General features: G+C 35.6%; 3 protein-coding genes across 4 annotated transcripts in view; all 3 read right to left on the reverse strand.

Moving 5' to 3' along the window:
- The window catches only part of LOC122020374 (protein HEADING DATE 3A-like), a 51,342-nt gene extending 45,192 nt beyond the window's left edge, over window positions 1-6,150 (reverse strand). For both annotated transcript variants that reach the window (XM_042578294.1, XM_042578286.1), the window contains exons 1-3: window positions 5,832-6,150; window positions 5,670-5,731; window positions 2,504-2,544 (exon numbers count right to left, since the gene is read on the reverse strand). In XM_042578294.1, coding sequence (XP_042434228.1) covers window positions 2,504-2,544; window positions 5,670-5,731; window positions 5,832-6,032 — 304 coding nt within the window. In that variant the 5' untranslated portion in view covers window positions 6,033-6,150. The remainder of the gene's footprint in view (window positions 1-2,503; window positions 2,545-5,669; window positions 5,732-5,831) is intronic.
- A 2,548-nt stretch (window positions 6,151-8,698) lies between these two features.
- LOC122020395 (protein HEADING DATE 3A-like) lies at window positions 8,699-9,666 on the reverse strand. Its single transcript, XM_042578317.1, has 4 exons — window positions 9,423-9,666; window positions 9,275-9,336; window positions 9,044-9,084; window positions 8,699-8,971 (listed from the first exon to the last, which is right to left on the reverse strand). Exons 1-4 carry the CDS (start codon window positions 9,618-9,620, stop codon window positions 8,739-8,741), a joined length of 534 nt encoding a protein of 177 aa, XP_042434251.1. The 5' UTR covers window positions 9,621-9,666; the 3' UTR covers window positions 8,699-8,738.
- A 1,972-nt stretch (window positions 9,667-11,638) lies between these two features.
- Window positions 11,639-13,220, reverse strand: LOC121996815 (NAC domain-containing protein 76-like). The gene is made up of 3 exons (XM_042550937.1): window positions 13,042-13,220; window positions 12,608-12,879; window positions 11,639-12,142 (listed from the first exon to the last, which is right to left on the reverse strand). Exons 1-3 carry the CDS (start codon window positions 13,208-13,210, stop codon window positions 11,639-11,641), a joined length of 945 nt encoding a protein of 314 aa, XP_042406871.1. The 5' UTR covers window positions 13,211-13,220.
- Window positions 13,221-20,481: the final 7,261 nt, after the last annotated feature.

The raw sequence follows: 20,481 nt of genomic DNA on the forward strand, positions 1-20,481 counted from the left end.
AATTCCACATACACATGGAAAGATCAGCTGATAGGACACCATAAGGTACAACGTGCAGAATCACGAGCATAATATAGACGCAAAATGTGAGGTTCCCTACGTATGTTGCTTGGTTCAGAGCGAGTGCACGTATATATGTTAATATATTGTATACGAGGAGGACCGTATACCAATGCTTTTATAGTAATCTCAAAGAATTAGCTAACTAAGAGCTTAATAGATTTACACTAATTTAATGTTAGGAAGTGACTTATGTAATATAACGATGGTATGGCCAAGGAATAACCGTGTATCTCTTTAACTAGACTTCTATGCTTTTACTTAATAACATTGAATGAGAATAGTGTAAATACTACGTGTGGCCTTTAATTTTAGAGGTGAGATAACTCTAGCAATTATATGACCGGAGAGCCCTTAGTGACAAAGAGTATCTCTTTAATTAACTAGACTTTCTAAAGTTACTCCTTTACTAAATTGTGTTAGAATTATTATAGCTTACCGATAATTAGGTTAGAATCCCTACATGTAATGATGTTGGACTATTGTAGATTACTGGTGAGTAGGTTAGAATCCTAACATGATCATAAATATGGAAAGTAAGGAAGTGAACATGTACCAGGAGCATTAATCCATATCACAATGAAACTAAAAACCTAGAAACCATCTCCTAAGCATCCTCTTCTCTCTCTCCTCCCTCTCTCTCTCTTTCTCTTCTTTCTTCTCTAGTACAATCATGACCAAACCAACCTTCGATCGTCTAGATAACTTGCTTTGTGAAATCAACTAGTGCTTAATCAGCCATCGGACATGAATCGAGATTAGGTCCTTCTCTCAGATAACGTTATCTATGATCATTGGCTAGTACCAAAGATGAAGACAAGACTCGTGGCTTTGTAAAGTCATCTTAACGATCACTCGGTGTGGATACAGATAGAGACGAGGCTTCAAGAGTGTCGCTTGGTTGATGTCTTTTCTACTTTGTATCATTCGTTAGGTATACCTAGAGTAAAGTTATTTTCGTAAAATTTTATATTAAGATCATGCTTTCATGAGATGTATCCTTGTATACATATGATATGTGTGCTGTAATAAATTAGATTTATTATTATTTTTAATTTTCGTTGCACATATTTACGAAATGTGTTTTAGCACGCACTCACGTCGGGCTCCCCAACATATTGTTCCTATGCTATAGTGGGTTCCTGACACTTAAGCAGTTGTTTTAAAGGCACAACTATCCATATTTGAGGCTGGTATTCCAGTTGAAGCACTTTAAAGTTTTTAGACAAAGCGTTATAGGAAATCTTGGCCTGTAAAATTGGACACTTCATCATCTACTATATATGGATTATGATTCAGATTCTCCATAGAGTTGTATATCTCATTGTCAACATCTACCCATTCACCTCCATCTCCCTCATCATCTATTGATTCCTACAAGAACTGTCATTGTTCATGGGGCAGTTCATCGGCTTCTACCCCACGATCACTCGAGCTTGATTTGAGGAGTTTAACATGGACCCATTCACGAAGTGCATGGAGCTGGTGGAGAAGTACTTGATCGACACAAAGATGGACAAGAACAGTGTCCACAATGTTGTGCACATCGAAAGATCGGCTAAGGTTCCCAAGTTAAATAACTGCTAGTAGATTTTGCCAATTTAGTGTCAAATGATCTTCCTTGTGGGCTACCACCTGACACTACTTTAAACTCAAGGATGTGTTCTTTCAACCCGGGGTGACTAATGCAGGAGGATCCAAAGAATTTTATTATTATTTTTAGTAATTTTTATTTTTTGATAATTTTTGAGTTTTTTTATCATTGGGGTATTGTGGTAATTTCAATTTTTTAAAAATATTTTTTAAATTCTAAGTCCATTTACAATTTCTAGGATTATAAGTCTGTTAATAAATTTTTCCTTTACATTAGAATCTTTTTCATTTTTTTACAAGTTAGGAATTGGAGTTTATAAGTTAATTTTTTTTTCTTTCTTTTGTAGTAAAAGGTGATTTCTTTTCTTTCTTTGTATCTTAGCGTTGAGGTCTATATAAATGTCTATTTTTAAAGAATTATTTTCGATTATTAAATAATATTTCCTTTTTTCAGGAAAAACTGAAGGACGGCGGTTTCTATTATTGTCTTCTTCTCAATTTTCTCATCCTCTCAGCCCGCAAGATAATCACTATCCTACCCGATATCAAGAGAAATGTCTCTTAAAAAGTCTCTTTGTATGTGTCTCTTAAAGAATTTCTTTGTATGTATAAATATGTCCTTGTACTTGACATTTTAATTAATCAAGGAGATTAAGAAATAAAAATTATAGAGTTATCCTCCATTCTCTCTGTATAAAAATCTTCATCTTCATTCTCTCTTAAAAAAACAGAAAAAAAAAAAAACAGGCAAACATAGGTGAACAAATAATTGAGACAGTCTACTAAAAACACTAAAAACAAAAAGGAATTCTTTAATTTGTAGGACAAGATATATGATTTTTCATCTTACCCGAAGTTGCCCGAGCCGTTGAAGGGATATCCGTGACCAACCTACATGGTACAAAGCGCAAGTTTATTTGGCGAAAAGTTTAATCCGGGAAAAGTGCACAAACTAAGATCTTTGCTTAAATGAAAAGTCCTTTTGTTTTTTGTCTTTTTTTTTAAATAGCAACGACACATTATTTCCACTTTCTCATGCTACTTTTGATTTATGGAATATGTAGTAAAATATATAATTACTTATAGCAGATTGAAATTGATTGAGAATGAAATAGAAGTATATATTCTTTAGTTTAGCTCATAGAATAAATCACTTTATTCTTATTTTTTATTTAAAGCCATATTAGAAGCAACAAATAATGAAGAAATTTTCATCATATATCATAATAATTTCCATCATCAAAAAATATCCCTTCAAGTAGGAATTCTTATTATTGGAAGAATTGTCATGAAAGATGAGTATGAGATAGTTATTCTATGAGAATTATACTGTGGATAGCTAAATCATAGTAACAAAAAAAAAAAAAAATTAAGAAATCCATCAAGGAACGGAAAAATGAAGTTAATGACGAACCTAGAGTTAAAGTGACATTTTTAAATTTATTCAAATTATTAACTCCAAATCTCCCATAAGACTTTTACAAATATAGGTAAATAAATAAATGATCCAACAAAAATTGTGATCATGCAATCTAAGTTCTCAAGCCATTAATAACAACGACAAAATCTCAAATTCCAAAACTGACATAATTGCAAGTTTTTTTTGTACTATATTCTCCACATCCACACTTTCTAATGTTTGTCTATCATAAAGTAGCTTGAATTCTCTATTTGAGGGGTTACTTAAATTGTAAAGTCAACTAAAAAATAAGATAGATAGGAGAGGCAAATGATTCGAAGAGTCGAGTATCAAAATAATGAAAAGTTAATTGAGAAGTTGCATTTGTAGTTTTGTGTCATTCTTCCTTGGTTGGAAAAAAAAATGTCCTTGAATATTTATCTCATAAGACACAAGTTAAAGATAAATGAAATACAAATTCTCTTTAAACATTGGTCTTGTAAGTATTTTCATTAATTATTTAAAGAATTATGAACGTCAATTTACTTGAGGCTTGAGTTTGCCATGATGAACAAAGGAAAGAATTCCTACATGGAATTCAAATAAAATTTCTTTCCTATAAGCATTAGGCTCCATTGTTTACTAAACATGATCTCTATATTTATCATTTTTTATGCGTTTATGAATTGTTTATATATATATTTGATATTTTTTTACTTGTCTTTTGGCATTACTGATAAAGTTTTGAGTGATGGAAAGAAAAGTTGGATCAAGAAAGTAGTTGAATTGCAAACATACACCACCTCAAAGAGTCTGAATGGTTACTTGACTTGATGAGTAAACAAATTTAGCATGAGTTAAAAGCAAATTATATTAACAAAGATTCTTATCAACTAAGTTTCTTGAGATATTTCTCAAACTGATGGTGACAACTAAGTTTTCTACATAGTATGTGTAAACATGGCCAACTCGGGATCTTGGTAAGATCGAATATTTTGTTAAACTCTATATAGTTTCACTATTTTTTTAAATAAAGATTGACTATATGAGAAAGAACCCAAATTATTCTTCAAACAATTACAATTTAAGCTATTTTAGAAAGCCTTCATCAACTTCCATAATATAATCATTCTACCTTTGAGTGAGTAGTAATTAGTCAATGATAAAAAAACAATTCTAACTTCTTCTATGGTGCATTAGATATTTGCAAGGGTGAGTAAGGTTTGGAATGTCCTTTAGCAACATGGCAAGTTTGATATCTTTAGGTGATTCTTCAACAAAGTCAAAATTTTATCTAGCCAAAAATTTCATTAAGTCTACCTTCACATGTTTATTGATAACAAAATGACAGTCAATGAGCAATTAGGAATAATTTGTTAAAATAGAAATGAGAACTAAACAAGAAGACAATGTCGAAGTAGAGGACAGAACTAAACAAGAAGACAACTCTTTATTGCTCTTCCTCTTCATGCACATAAAGGATGACACCATGCCCTATTTATACTACTCCATGGTAGACTACTTCCTTACAAGATTTAGAATGTTCATGATTCTTATAAACTCTTCTCCACATTAAAACTTACAAGTTGTCATTCTTGAATAATCTAAAAACTTTCTTCAAGTTAGTGTTGATGATATAGCTAACATAATTTAGAAAGACCAGTATCTTAACATACTTCTTAAATCTTATCATAAAATTATTTGAACACTTCAAATTTCACCCCTTTTTACCTGCATAGTGTTGAGAATATCTTCTAAACAATATTATCTTTCAAGACGAAATGAGTGTGTTATTTCTATGAAATATGATTTTATGCATTGATCTAAAGCACTTGTAGCATAGACTATATATACAATATTAAGTAGACCTCAATTAAGGATCAGCTATTTATATTCAAAAATAATAAAATATAATTTAATTTATATGGCCTGGATGAAGCACATATGTGATGTCTAATTCTGCCATGCTTCTAAAGAAGAAATCATTAAATGAGTTGATTAATATTGTGTATAATAGATCTAATGTCATTCCGCTCTATCCTGGACCCACAAGAGTTTCGTGCACTGGATTATCTTTTAATTGGTTAATGCTTAGTCGATTGAATTGCTTGTCCTAGGTTATTTATGACATGTGAATTAATATTGTCTCATAAGGGAAGATAAATATGGTTTTGCCCCGGAGTAGAAGATCAAGGGCGTCTGGATTGATGGATAGAATAGGAAGAAAAAGGGTGGAAATCGAATACCCACTTTTATTAATTGTTCATAGAAATAATACAGATTCACTAGAGAATGGTAAGTAGAGTAGAAAATACAGTAGCTAAAACGATTCCGAAGAAGAAAGACTTGGGAAGACAGTGTCAGGGTGTTTTAAAACGATGTTTACTTTTGTTATCCTTCAGCTCGAGCTCGTACTTTGCAATAACATACTTGAAGAGAAAGCTAGATAGAGACGTACAGTCTCAATTCTCAAAGACGGAAATGAAAATATACAAAAAAAAAAAATTAAAAAAAAAATCTATCTGCGTGACGACATTAATAACTCTTTTTGGGGGGAAATTAAAGCACACCAATTATCAAACGGAAGAGAAGGCGATTAAGGGGCAAGTGATGGTACCAGTGCAAATATTCTCTCAGGGCAGGTTCGCTTGGACTCGGAGCATCCGGATCTACCATGATCTGCAAATTAAGCATGCATGAACGATAACACACTGGAAACTGGATGGTATTTAATTAATATTAGTCACTGAGAAATAATTAATTAAAGTCGAGGGCTCACGAGTGTGTAAAGATTGTCGAGATCAGTTCCTACGACCTCGACCCTCGGCTCCTCGGCCACGGCTGACGGCTTCATCTCGCATCCATTGGTAACCTCCCGGGAGTTGTAGATGACCCTGAGAGCCACGCTTCTCGTGAAGGGATCCACCACATCTCCCACCACCCTTCCCACCACAAGGGAATCCCTGATCTCCCTTTGCATGATCTCTCTTTTTGTTTCCCGGCCCGATCGAGAAAAAGAAAGAAGAGAGACAGAGCGGAAGACAAGAAGAAGAAGGAGGTGGATCGAGAAAAAAAAAAATAGCTAAGAGATACCTGAAACGAAGACTTCCCAGTCTGTGGTCCATTTTACGAAGGAATATTTTTAAATTGCCAAGTAATTAATTCAACGTCCCTTAATTTAAAAGAATAAAAGAAAATAACATTCAGCAGTAATATTTTTATTTGTGGGCTCGGAGTCTTATCCTATTTCCTATTTGGTGATGAATTTTGCGTGGAGCCAGCGATGGTCTACAGCGAGGGCAGGAGGGATGCACTTCGATTAACTTTGTTGCCGAGTATAAAGCCACATCACTTCCTGTCCGGAGGTGATGCTGACGCATGCGTGCTCGGCGAGGGAACACGCCGGTCCTGGGAATCTATTGGAGACGTTTACCGTCGCATTCGAACCTTAATGACTTCGCGTCGCTATCGCTGGGTGTTGTCGTCGCCCCATTGGAGGGCCGGGAGATCCAATGGGAATGGTCGGGGGACCCAGCGAACCAGACGAGGAAGGCGCTGTCGAGTCGCCATTGGACGACAGCGGATCCGGGGCTTCGTCCATCCACATGAATGCACGCACATTGTCCACGATTCGACCGTGCGATATCGGATAATGGGGGTCATGGGTCAATCTATCATTGCTCCTCTAACTCGAGCATAATTAATTATGCATATATACGTTCTCGACATGCAAAAGATCAGAAGGAGAAAAAGTCTTTAATTAATTAATTAATTCAAAAGTTTGATAAAGGAGTTCCCTAGCTTAATTTTAAATATTTCACGAGGATGCTTATTCTAGTTGAGCGTTCCAATTTCTTATATTAGTTTTCACGTTCAACTACTTGGATTTGCGTGTAAATAACTAGATGATGTAATAGTTAAAGTTAAGATGTACGTATCTAAATGGATCATTTTTAACATGGCTTAACTTTCCATTTCTCATAGGCACAATTTTCAGTATAAATCCGATCTATCCTAGAGTCGGATGGACCTCCAGACCTCAGCTTCTCACTTGTCATAGACATGACTCTTAGTATAAATCCGATCGTCCCCAGAGCCAGTCAGACCTCCAAGGTTTAGCTCCCTGCTTCTCATGGGCATGATCCTAGTATAAATCTGGCTGACCGCATAACTGGTAGGACCTCCAAAGTTCAGCTCCCTACTTTTCATGCGCATGACTCACCACGTAAATTCGATCGATCCACGCCGATCAAACTTTAACGGGGCTTGGCTCCCCACCTCACATGGACATGACTCCAAACCTAAACTCGATCGGCTCCAAGCCAATCAGACTCCCTCTAGGAGAGAGCATTGTTAGAGAATTACAATCACTTGTCGAAGAATAACGGTTACCCATCAGAAAATATTCCACTACTTTGACATATACATGCAACGGAGCATTCCTCTGCCTTGAGGAAGGTCGTTGTACATCCTTCACTACTCGATATATTCTAACACCAGACATTCTCTGACGCCTTATTATTGTGGAAGTTATGAGAGGTGATATATAAAAGGATCCTCTCCGTTGGCCAGATACGTGTACACGTACGCACACACATCCACACTATTATTCTATTATTCGTTTTCTTCTCTGTTTTTCACCGGGGCTATGGTTCTGACTTGAGCATCGGAGTGTCTGTGCCAGCAATGACCTCCTCCGTAGTTCTCACTCTAACGTTCATGTTTGCTCTCTTTGTAGTGTATGCAGGTATGCGGTTTTCAACTCCAGGTCCTTTCTCCATCAACATTTCTATCTTCTTATCGACTGCTCATCTACTTAACTTTCGGATGGAATCAAATACAAATTGAGTGGTAAAGGCCTTAGGATGATCTGTGCCCTCGTTTATGGGAATCATGCTCACAATTGACTTTGAAAAAAAAAAACAAAAATCATGTAAAATCTTCTATATTTAAACAGTTATTATGATCCTGTTATAATGCTATCTAATATATAACTACAAAGGACTAAAAATTAATTACAATCTCTTTTCCCCTGCATTAAAAATATAATGTGTTACAAATTGCCTATTTACTTGGGTGGAAACCTAAGTCCAGAAATTTAAATAATTTTATTTTTTATTCCGACAAATTAAATATCTTAGAGATGACGAGAAACAAATTTAGAGATTCCTTTTATCCATCATTTTAGATCCACCTAATTAAATTAGATAGAAATAATTAATAACAATGTATTAATTGTCTTGTCTAGGACTATGACTTTCATGAGTTAAAGAAGTTTGTCATAGTTGGGGCTCGAATTGCGGGCGCCTGAGTGATAATCTAGATATCCTACCGCTGCACCATAGCTCCGGGGGCGAAGTTTCCTCAATAGAGTTACTAAACAAGATGAATATGTGGTGTATACTCTGATAGAATGTTATTAATCATAATAAGAACGTACGTAGCTCCGCGTGTGACCACAATCTCTTATACAACATTGTGCAATAAGCTATCTAGCAGGGAGATTAATCAGTTCATCCCTACCTTAGCTTGTACATACACGAGAAAGACTATATATATATATATATATATATATATATATATATATATATATATATATATATATATATATATATATATATATATATAGTGCACATATTTTGATCGAGTGCATATATAATTAAAGAGACGATAGAGGATACATGAGCTAGATTGGATACATTCTCCGGCCACCAGAGCCGGACTCCCGCTGACAATTGAAATAGACAGCGGCAACCGGCAAACCCAAGCTGTAGAACTCGGCAAAGTCTCGGGTGCTGAAGTTCTGCCTCCACCCAGGCGGGTCAACAGCTTGCCGCCCCGGCTGTTTGAACAACACAAACACAAACCGGTGAATTCCCATCGTCGGCCTCGGGCTACAATAGGCCATCACCTCTTGCCCTAATCAAATCAAGACGGCCGGCCATCATTAATTAGATAGTCTTTTAAGATTTAATCATATTCATGACTCACCGAATGTTGCTCCAGTTGTAGATGGAATGTCTGTCACCAGCCTGCGTGCAGTTTAATTAAAAGATTGAATTCAAACCCTAAAAGTAAGTTAATTATTGCTATATATATATATATATATATATATATATATATATATATATATATATATATATATATATATATATATATATATATATATATATATATATATATATATATATATATATGGGGATGGAGTGACTGATTAATTACCAGTGGAGGTATTCCCTTAGGTTTGGTTCACTTGGACTCGGAGCATCTGGGTCTACCATCACCTACAAGAATATTTATACATACGTACGTACACACCAATCATTTAACTATACAAACATGATCTGGGTTGACTTGCATGGATACGTACGAGCGTGTAAAGGTTTCTGAGATCCGTGCCTCCCACTTCAACCCTGGGTTGGTTGACCACTTGTGACGGCTTGAACTCGCGCCCACTGCCCACATCCCTCGACCCATAGGTCACCCTAAGTGTGACGCTCCTGGTGAAGGGATCCAACACATCACTAATCACCCTCCCCAGCACCAGTGGATCTCTTTCCAAGTTCATGTTAAATCTCAAAACTTGATTTATATCAGCACTTAAACTTCTCCTGTGGCATGTAAATATACTCTCAACTCACCTATATATATATATACAATCGTGTCCAAAGTAAACGCCAAACTCTATGCTCGAATCTATTTCCATAATTTGATTAGATTAAAGTGCAAACAACTGGAATCTTATACAACCTGTCGAGTGGCGAGTAGAAATGGCGTTAAAAGTCAGTGACCACCAAAAGGCGTCGCTCTTTAGAATGCTATTCTCCGTTAACGGCCTCAGGCATTGCCCTTTGTGCCTTCAGAATGCTATTCTCTGTTTATGGTCATGTTTAAATTCTTCTTTCGGATTGCAGAAGTCTACATATGCGCATAATCAGAAGAACAAAAATTAAGAAGTCGGCCGACAAGAACCGACCATTCTTTTCATTCTTTTCTAGAACGGCGACTGCTAGAAGATCTATGTTGTAATGGTGCTTATATTAGCTGGACGAATCTTAATTTGCCTTTGCCTGTGATGGAGTTATAAAGGGTGGCAAGGATAAGCCTTTTGCACGAGCGGTGTAGCTAGCTTGGAGATCATGCAATGGTGGGTCGGTTGGACAGATTGAAGAGGATCGATGGTGTTGTCTTGAAGCCGGAAATAGGTAGAAAAATTTACTCGCACTTGCCTTACAAGGGATGAAGCTTTCATATGGCTATCACAAATTAAAGAATTAATATTTATGCATGGTTTCTTACTCAATCAGGCCATTTTTTTTTTCCCGATAACGACGCTGATGAAAAGCCAAGATATATATCGATGCTTTGTCTATAGATATACATATAAGCAGGCCTAGGTAAAACCTCCACTGAGGCTGGCTAACATGGAACACAATCATTATTTGACAAGCACCACTTGTTTTTTAACTATCAATTCATGAATAACTGTTTTCAGCTAATATTAAGCTTAAACTTGCCATTTATTATTTTTTGCAAACATATAATTGGCTTAAAGAAAGAGCTAATATAATGGTTGGAGTTCAAATTTGGTGTGGTGTATCAAGGTGAAATGTGTACTGCATGTCAGTTTTGAGAACTTGTATACCTATAGCTTCCTCCTCTTTTCTGTTGTTGTCCAGTTATTTTTGGATTTTCACAAGTACTAGATTATAAACTTCTCCAAATGGGAAAAAAATTTTATATTATTATTCTTATTAACAAACAAAAAAAGTGTTAAAAGGTCTTAAAAAGAGTGGGGGCAAGACTTACCTGGCAATAATTAATTCGGACATCGGAAATGCTATATATGGGCCGGCCCACTGGTTAAGCCTGAGCTTGTGGCTGCGTCTCCTCTTGTAGTCTTGTTCCTTTCAAGTTTATGGATTACGGATTTGGCAACACTTTTAAGATGCCTTGAGCTCGTCTGTTTGGAAGTATATACCATGACTACGACTTCGTCTCGTCGATTGCTCTCTTCTTCGTTCTTTGTTGCACCCTTTTTTCTCAGTTCAACCTCTTGAGAGTTTTTGGTTTTCTCCAATCTCCCATGCTTCTCGTTCAATTGGTTTTGTTCTCCGTTGGGGCATGAGAAATCTGATTCCTTTTGGGAATATATATATATGTTTCATTGGCCAACTTCGTACTGAAGAGCTCTGACGGTGTAGAAAGAGTAGGTTGCTATCCCTTCACCGCAAGGTATGTGGTTTTCAATTCATTTATGCTAATTCCAGTGTTAAGCCTATGTTTTTTTTTGAAGTTCCAGTGTTAAATTAATATATAAACTTTTAATCCAAATTATCTTCAGGCCGTCTAGATGTTATGGAAGTGTTGCATTACGATAAATCCTCAGAAAACCATTCTAATATTGATGTTATGCAATAGATGACACTCTCTCATTGAACAATACGTGTAACTAGAGTTCTTTTGGATTGTAACATTTCAAGTCAGAGGAAAGAAATTCATAATATAGACTGAATCTCAACAACGATATACATTCATTTTTTTTTTCCAGAAATATAGATTCGACAGTCTAACTTCCAAGCTTAATTAATCAAATAAAAGAGGCTCATTAACCTTAGAAAACCTTAGGAGGCCGGCCTCATAACCAAGATATTGCTCAGATTTTGGTAGGACTGAGGAATCCACACTAATTAGTTGGGTTGGTGGATGCACCTTGTTCTGTAAGAAGTGGCTCGGGATTTGATGAGCAGCGAGGAGCTTATCCAAGATAGACCAGTCCCAATTTAATGTCTCCTGGGGAAGGAGAGTTTTTTCTGATGCCAATTTTACTAGTTTCTTAGAGCATCTAATGTCCATGGAAACTGGAGGAATTGAAGTAACGGAACAGGGTTCAGAGTCTAACAGCTGTGGAAGATCTACTGAGCCATTTAAGGAGAAGTTGGTTGGGATGTGGAAGCTCTGTTTTTGCTCCAATGGATAAGAATCAGTAGCTGTTGATTTGAATTGATTTTCGTCGGCCACTGCGTCGGGTAAGATGCCCCTCTGGTAGCTCCTCTTTCGAAAAACCCTGCAGACAACCCATCCATCTTCCTGCAGAATTTGAAAAAGTTGCACTTGAGTTCAGAATTTTCAGCTACCCTAATGAAAGCATCATTAATCTAGTGTAGCAAGCAGTAAAAAGGCTATTATGGTTAACATTATAATCTTATCCGCCATTAATCTAAAATGTGGTTAAGATCTATCATTTGCTTTGACATTGTTTTACACAGGTTGCCAATGTCTAATGCAGCCTTCAAATTCTTTTCATCTCGAGTATAATTATTCCAAGCACAGTAGGGAGCTTAAGATCTATATGATTGGCAATTATATCTAGAGTAAAATAGTAAAATCCTAAAATATATTGCATTGCCCTTTTTCTTTAATCAGAAGTATAATGAGAAAAAAAATGCAATAGTATTTCTCATACATCTTATAAACACGATTGCTCTAGAGAAGAATGGTGGAAAAGTTATATGTTAACTAATTTCTTTAGAATAGTTGTTCTAGTATCTTGACCTGTGAACTTTCATTTGCTAGACGATACTCATGCATAATCCAGTCCGTCTTCTGACCATTAGGAGCTCGTCCAATATAGAAGACTAAGGTTTTTCTCATGCCAATTGTTGTTGAGTTGCTGATGTGTATGACCTTATCTCTCCCAGTTGCCTTCCAAAAGCCTGCAGCAGTTGCACGATTGGTTCGTGTTCCAGTCGGATACTTCTTGTCCTTGCGGCTAAAGAAATACCATTCATTTTCATGTTGAGACCCAGATCCGATTTTGCACTGGTCTGCGTAAAAGAAAATTCCATATTAGTTTTCAGTGATATGATAGCCAAGAAATTAAGGATCTTTAATTCCATGGTTTCCTTTACTAGTGTAACTCGAGCACTGACATCATGATCATAGATAAACTGAGTTCCTATTCTATCTCATTAATTGATAACACAAACCTTCGAGATCCCATGGTTCAAGCTTATTGAGATCAACATCCCTTATGACATCAAGATCGATAGCTTCATAGGCTAACTTCTTTCTCAGATAATAGTAGAGGAGCTCCTCATCTGTTGGGTGAAAACGAAAGCCGGGTGGTACAATCAACTGCCTGCTGCTCATCATCATCTTTTTCTGATACTCTGCCACGAGGAAAGCAAATGCACAGTGGCTGAGTGAAAATTTTAAGCTTGCAAAAACACATTGGAATAAAGTCTAAGCTATTGATCAGGATCTCTGCTCTTCAAACTTGCAGAAGAACAAGATTAAAGTTTCAAGCAGGGATGACTCAGATTAAAGCAAGAAGTGTACCTGGATCTTTTTTTCGTAAGTTGCTGCAAAGGACAAGAACGAGAGCCAAGTGTTGGTTATCCTACAGAAAGGTGAGCTTTTAAAGAGAGGAGCTTAGCGCTTTGCATGCTTGGTCACGAGAGAGGACTACTGATGAGCTTAATTAATAATGTCTCAGCTATGCAGGTGCAAACAATTAACAGTTTCAATGTGGTGGCGGTCAAAGATTATTGGTTGTGGACAGTTCATTGAGTCTAAGAAGAAACAAGGAAGTTGTCGATCTGTGAGCAAGGGACCTGTCGTATAGAATTCCTTCTAAAGAAGAGTGAAAGTTAATGACCTGCAATTAGGCAAGGGAAAGATCAAAAATTTATTATTGCGTAATGCTTTTAATTATTGTAGTAAAAAGATGATCATCTCTCATAGCCGACTCTCACAGTCCGTCTGGAATCAGCTTATAGCCGCAATCAAGCGGCTACGAATACATAAGGCTTTTAATGCTACACAGACTGATGGAATGAAGGAATATATTTAGCGATGCCACATTCCATTTCTATTCTGCAGTCCCCTTCATTCCCTACCCACGTCTTGTTTATTCATTAAGTTGTTTTCTCTCGCTAAACTGCCTACCCTCTGTATTTTAATCCTCTTGAAGGGATGGATTAGTGGGGTTCTTAATCGTTCCAACCTGTATTCAGACACTCTAGTCAATTTGTCAAATTACGGCAAAAACAAAAACTCTTCAGATAATTGAGGCATTTTCATTTGCATGGCACGTCAACAAAGAGTGAGCCGGCAGAATCCTTGAATTCTGAAGGATGTTGATTGTGGTGGCGTTGCACGTGCAACAAAGATCCAGCAGCGGCAGTGTCACGCAGTACCCTCGATTCGAGGTTGACTCGAACAGAACATTTATGATCTCATCCTGGTCAAACTTATGTTTTTAGGTCCTTAAAGTCCATCTATCCTTATTCTTCGCCTAGATTTCTGAGTTCTGTCCCGTGGCGTTGGTGTCTTACTCGTCTATAGTTTAATTAATCTTCATTGACTTTGTCTCGCGCTTCTGTTCTCGTAATTACGATTTACAATGTCGACTTTTGTCAAGCCCAGCATGGTTATGGGAGGGGCCTACGTGTGGCCGTGGTGCTACGTGCATGCCCTCTGCGGATTACGACGGATATGACTGATCCTAAGGACCGATTGCGTAAAGGGCCCTTATTTTACTTCTTTTTTTTTTTAAAAATCTTTTATTACATGAGCCACTGATTCGTGTGCGAATTTATAACTAACTGTCTCATGTGTTATTTTAGTTTTATGAAGTTTGGTCGGGCGCTCGGGCAAGTTATGAACTGGGCTGACTACTTGTCCATTAGGCCTGATTTCCAGCCCAAAATTTGATACAAGTAACTGAAGAATTTGGTAAATGTTCGAGTGGCAGAATTTCATTTTTTTTTTTAACGAAACAAAAAAAAATCGACTGTGATTTAACATATTATTAGTGTATTTGAACATCAAGTCAATTATTTTTCAAAGAATGGAGAGCTATCACTGGTTTTAACATCAACTTTCTTTCTATTAGCAATTTGAAACTGTTTAATAGGATTAATCAAAGAGAATAGTGGGCCAGCTCTTATCATTTTAACCTATGAGAATCTTCTCTATCCTGAACACTGATCAGAGTAATCTCGGTAAGATGCCTAAGATGCCATTTTAATTTGCTTAAATCTGTCATCTCAAATCACCTATTATATGTTGAATCTCATGGTGGTGCGATCTAACACGGGCAGAATGACAGTATAATATTATTTTAGTAATGTTGAGACTAGAGTTAGACTCTATCTCTTTAAGATGAATTTACTTCGCAGATGGTGCTTATAGAACACGACAATCATCTATCATGACTTTATCTTATGATAGCAGCACTGCAAATCGTAAGACCTCCAAACCAAAGAAGCATTTTAAACTCTCCAAATACAAGTATGGAATCCAATGCTTTGCTTTGAATTGGAATCAATCAAATGAGAATATGAGAGATCTTATTCATACCAAATGAAGAGGTAGAAGAACCTCTTGATTTAATTAGATCTCATCCATCCAATTTAAATCGGATAATCTAGATCACATCCCTTACCAAGGGGCATGATTGTTAGGGTGTATACTAAAAGTCTAGCTTTTGGTATAAACATTTATCTAGTAATAAGAATCACATTGGTCAAATGTCTACATTTATGATAAATGTAGTTGTTCAATTCATTTATATTGTAGATAACATGGTGTGTGTCACAATATCACGAGGTTGATCGACACTTATAAATTATAATTAGCTCACCACCAAATGGAAAGAACAAACCAGTAAGAATCGTAGTAATTAGTCTTATCTTGATCGTATAATTACACTAGTACACTTGGAGCATTATAGGTAATTAGGCGTTCTTTTTATCATCGATTTTATAAACAAAGACTTTTATTACGAGAAGTGTATGCTCTTAATCCTAATATAATAAAGCAAATATATTTGATATTTATTTCTTTAATTTATCAATGGGTGAGATTTAGTTCAATGAATCAATGATAAGTTGGGAAATGGTATCACTTAGTGTGTGTTATTGATTATATAGAAGGAAACGTGTCCAGAGATACTAGGTTGATAATGTCCTCAAGAGGAGCTCATAAGGATTGTCATGTTAAACCCAGGTGACATGATGATAAGGTTGAGTGGTACTACTCTTGGACTAAGATATTAATTAAATGAGTCAGAACTCACTTAATTAGTGGACATTCGATATCTTAAACACGGGAGACTAACACACTCATGATAAGAAGGAGCCAAATGTAATTTGGGATTGGGTAGTTCAATAATAGTTCTCTAGTGGAATGAATTATTATTGATAAAATTAAGTTGTGTGTTGGCGAGCACGAGATGCTTAATTTTATCGGGAGACCAAAACCAATTCCTCTCTCGGTCCCTATCGTAGCCTCTTGTATAGAGATTTATACCCACCACACCTTCTTTTGACGTCAAGCCATGAGCCTTGAAGGCTCGAGTACACAGTGGTTTGGTTTGAAGGCTTGGCCAGCAAAGCTTGGAGCCCAAGCTTGAGGTGGCACACATCATCAAAAAGGATTTTATTAAAATTATTTTATGTGGATATCATAGTTTTAAAAAGAGAGTTTAAAAATTAAATCTTTCCTTTTAAAGCTCTACAAAGATTAAGAAAAGATTTGAAATCTTTCCTTATTTGTAGATTGAAAGGAGATTTTATTTTAAGAAAACTTTCCTTTTTAACCATGATAATAATTTAAAGAGAGTTTTAAAAATTAAATATTCTCTTTTATTAGTTTCTATTAAGAAAAGATTTGATATCTTTCCTTATTCATAGATTGAAAAGAGATTTTAATTTTAAGAGATAACTTTCCTTTGAAATTATCCACATGTTTAAAGAAGAATTTTAATTTATAAAATTTTTATTAACCACCATGAAGGAAAATTATTGGAGAAATTTTTATAAATTTGACAAATTAGAAGTTTTAATTAATTAAAACTCTCTGTTTATACTTGTATGTAAATTGAGAATAGGAAAATTGTTTTTAATTAAATAAATTTTTCTTTTCATGAAAAGAATTAAGGAAGTTTTAATTAAATTTCCTTATTTGCCAAGACCAAGGATTATAAAAGAGGGGTAGGGGCCTTCATGGGTGATCAACTCTATTATTCTTCTCCTCTCTTTTCCTCCTTGGTGGTCGACCCTAGCTTCTTCCTCTTCTCTTCTTCTTATGGCCGGCGGCAACCTCTTGGAGCTCTTGATGGTGGCTGGTTCTAGCTAGGAGAAGAAGGAGAGAAAGGTGGTTTTGTTTCTTGCATCCCTTGGAGCTTGGTGGTGGTGGTGGGACCTCTACTTCTCTTGGAGAATTGTGGTGGCGAAACTTGTTGAAGAAGAAGGTGCTTCAACGTCCGAGGTTAGAAGAGGAATACGGTAGAAGATCAAGAGGTCTTTAGAAGGTATAACTAGTAATTTTCCTTTCCGCATCATGCTAGTTATTTATGGAAATAATACCAAATACAAGAGGCTTACGATTCTAGAATTTCAATATGTTTTCGATGTTGTGTTCTTTTGTTTTTTCTTTTCCTTGTGATTTGATTGTTCTTTTCGGTTAACCTAAAGTTATTTTAGGAAATTAAATATTACCTTTCTATAAAAGGTTTTGTCTAGTCGGTGGTGGTTGCTCTCATATCCAAGAAGGCCTGTGCCTCGCCATGTCGATCTTGGAACCAATTATGGAAATTAATATTTAATGGAATTAATAACTTAAGGTGATTTGGATAGTTTCGCAGGAGACCCAAGTCAAAACCTAAAAGAACGAATAGATTAAGTTTGGATCAACGTTAAGTTCCGCAGCAATCCAAAATTTAATTTAAAAGAACACATGGTAGCTAAGGTACAGGTGGAACCAATTTGATAAGTTTTAAGAGTAGCAACCAACAATTGGTATCGAGCTAGGGTTTTGCCTCTGTGTATTTGGTATTAGTTTAATTATGCACATGTCATATAATTTAGGGGATAATAGTAGGATGTTCTGATCGAGGATCCAACTATAGCTTAGTTTTATGTGATTGGACCTTGGACATGTCAGGGCATTTATATGTGTGCATGATTGTATTATAAAAAGGAGCTGTATTTAGTTTTATTAGGATTTTATTTTTGATCTAGATACATGTACATTCCTTTATGGAATATAGGATCAATATCTATTTATGTCATGGATCGAATCTTGCAAAGTGTGGAACCTTCTAAGGACCCGGGCGTAGCAAAGAGACAAGGAGCAAGATGGGACACCAAATATGGCGAATATTGGGATGAACACAAGGGAACAATAGAGATAAAAGCCATAATAGTTGAAAATTAGATTTTTATTTATTGCTTTTATATTATGTGTGCATGTTAGTTTACAAGTTTAGTAGGCTAGCATAGTTAAAATTCATAAATAACTAAGTGGGAGAGGATTTTAAAATCCCATGGTCTCCATTCTTGGTTTGTAAGTGATGCAAACAAGCTTGCGCGTTGGCTCAAGTGCCTTCCTCCATAACGGATGAGCTTGTTGCGGATGATCACACTAAAGTTCCATTTTGGATGACTATAGGAAGTTAATTAAGAGGTGTGATCTTCCCCAACGGAAGGGCATAATCTTATTAATGGACTTAGTGTCAAGTAATGGTATACACTTAGACACATCTAATAGTATCCTCCCCATAGAGTCACTGCTATTATTTGTGTGACCAAATGAAACCAACTATTAATTTTTCATAAAACTAGGTTGACAAGATAATAAAATTAAAGGGTTAAACCCTCTTACAAATGATTAATTTTGTCCTAACGTGGTATACAAAATTAACAGTGTTTGAGATAATTTTATTTGTCATAAAGTTACGTTGACAAGATAGTTAATGGGTAAACCCTCCTCTTACAAATGTTGATTTTGTATACCCCACACTAACGTGGCATGCAAAATCGGTGTTTTGAGGTGTTGGTAAATTTAAATAGTATTGTTAGAGGAATCAATATTATTTTAAATTTAGAGTCTTGACCAAATATTTGATTAAAGATAGACCAACTATTAATTTTATTCATAAAGTAAGGTTGACGAGATAATAAATTGAATGATAAAATTTCCTCTTTGATGTATCGTCCACACTAACGTGGCATACAAAATTCATGGGGATTTTAAGGAGTTGGTCTTAACCAAATATTTTGTGATTCTTAGGAAGATGGTCAATCCCTAGCTGATATACTTTAGGATAGACTTAGTGGTCCCAATTATAATTGATTGGAAATAGAATTTGGACATTAAGGTAGATCCTCTTAGAACTAAGAACAATATAGGTGTATTTTATTCATTAGTTGATACATGTTTAGGAGTTATCTCACGGTTGGTGTGTGTAGATAGGCCATCATGGATCATCTGTAATTCATTGCAGGTCCGAGAAACCGACAACTAAATGAAAATAAAAAACACGTGTACCAAACACATAGTGGGAGAGGTTTATTCTCTAATAGGAATAATATTTGGATTATTAGGAATTGTCTTTACCTAAGTTAAAGAAGATTTCGTTTTCTAAACTATTATAGAATAGATATTGTGTCTATTTTGATAACAAAGTTGTTATCAAGAAAGCAAGTTATCTATTCTGGTATGTTGATTGACAATTTATAATCCAATAACTCCCATGATGCAACAAATGGAAATTAATAACACATCTTCTAACTTAAGAGAAAGCAACCGAAAATGAACCAATTATATCTTTAACATCTAAGGCTAGGTTATATTAACATAGGATTCATTGGTAGGATGAACTTTTGGGTTCATTAGTAGGAAATCTTTCCAGTCTTACTTGAAGGAAAATAACCAAGAAGCTTTTAAGTCCAAGGGTATGGAGTCAAAGATATGTTGAAATTCATTCCGATTTGTGTGATCCTATGACTATCCGGAACAAGAGGTAGTATTGAATATTTCATCTATTTTATAGACAACTATTCAAGATACAAATAAATTTACTTAATACCATAAGACTAAGTACTTTGATTAGTTCAAAGAGTACACAATGCGGAGAAATGTTAAAGTAAATGTCACTGGTAAGATCGTAGTGGCAAGTACCTTGGGAGAATTTAGAGTCACTTATCAAAAGTAGGATTCAACAACTAATCGCACTGAGCGTAGAATGGTGTAGTAGAAAGAAGGTAAAGGACTTATGAAATAATTAGATAGATGATGAGTTATTTAAAATTACCAAATTTGTTTTAAGGATAAACTCTGATAACTAAAGTGAACATAGTACCTTCCAAGTTAGAACTCTACTCATATAGAATTGAATAGGTGAAAACCTATTTTCAGATTCGGGTAATCCGGCACATATGTTAAAGAGAGACAATGATAAGTTGGATAGGAGTTCACTTGTTTGTAAGTTATCCTAGATAAACAAAAGTAGGTTTATAGTCTAAAAAATAATTGTTAGCATCAATGACCGATTTTTAGAAAAGGACTATATAATGAACCACGTGCTCATAAGTAAATTTGTTCTTAAGGAAATATAAAGGACATGTCTAACCTAGTAC

The sequence above is a fragment of the Zingiber officinale genome, chromosome 1A, assembly GCF_018446385.1.
Source record: "Zingiber officinale cultivar Zhangliang chromosome 1A, Zo_v1.1, whole genome shotgun sequence".
Classification (NCBI taxonomy): Eukaryota; Viridiplantae; Streptophyta; class Magnoliopsida; order Zingiberales; family Zingiberaceae; genus Zingiber; species Zingiber officinale.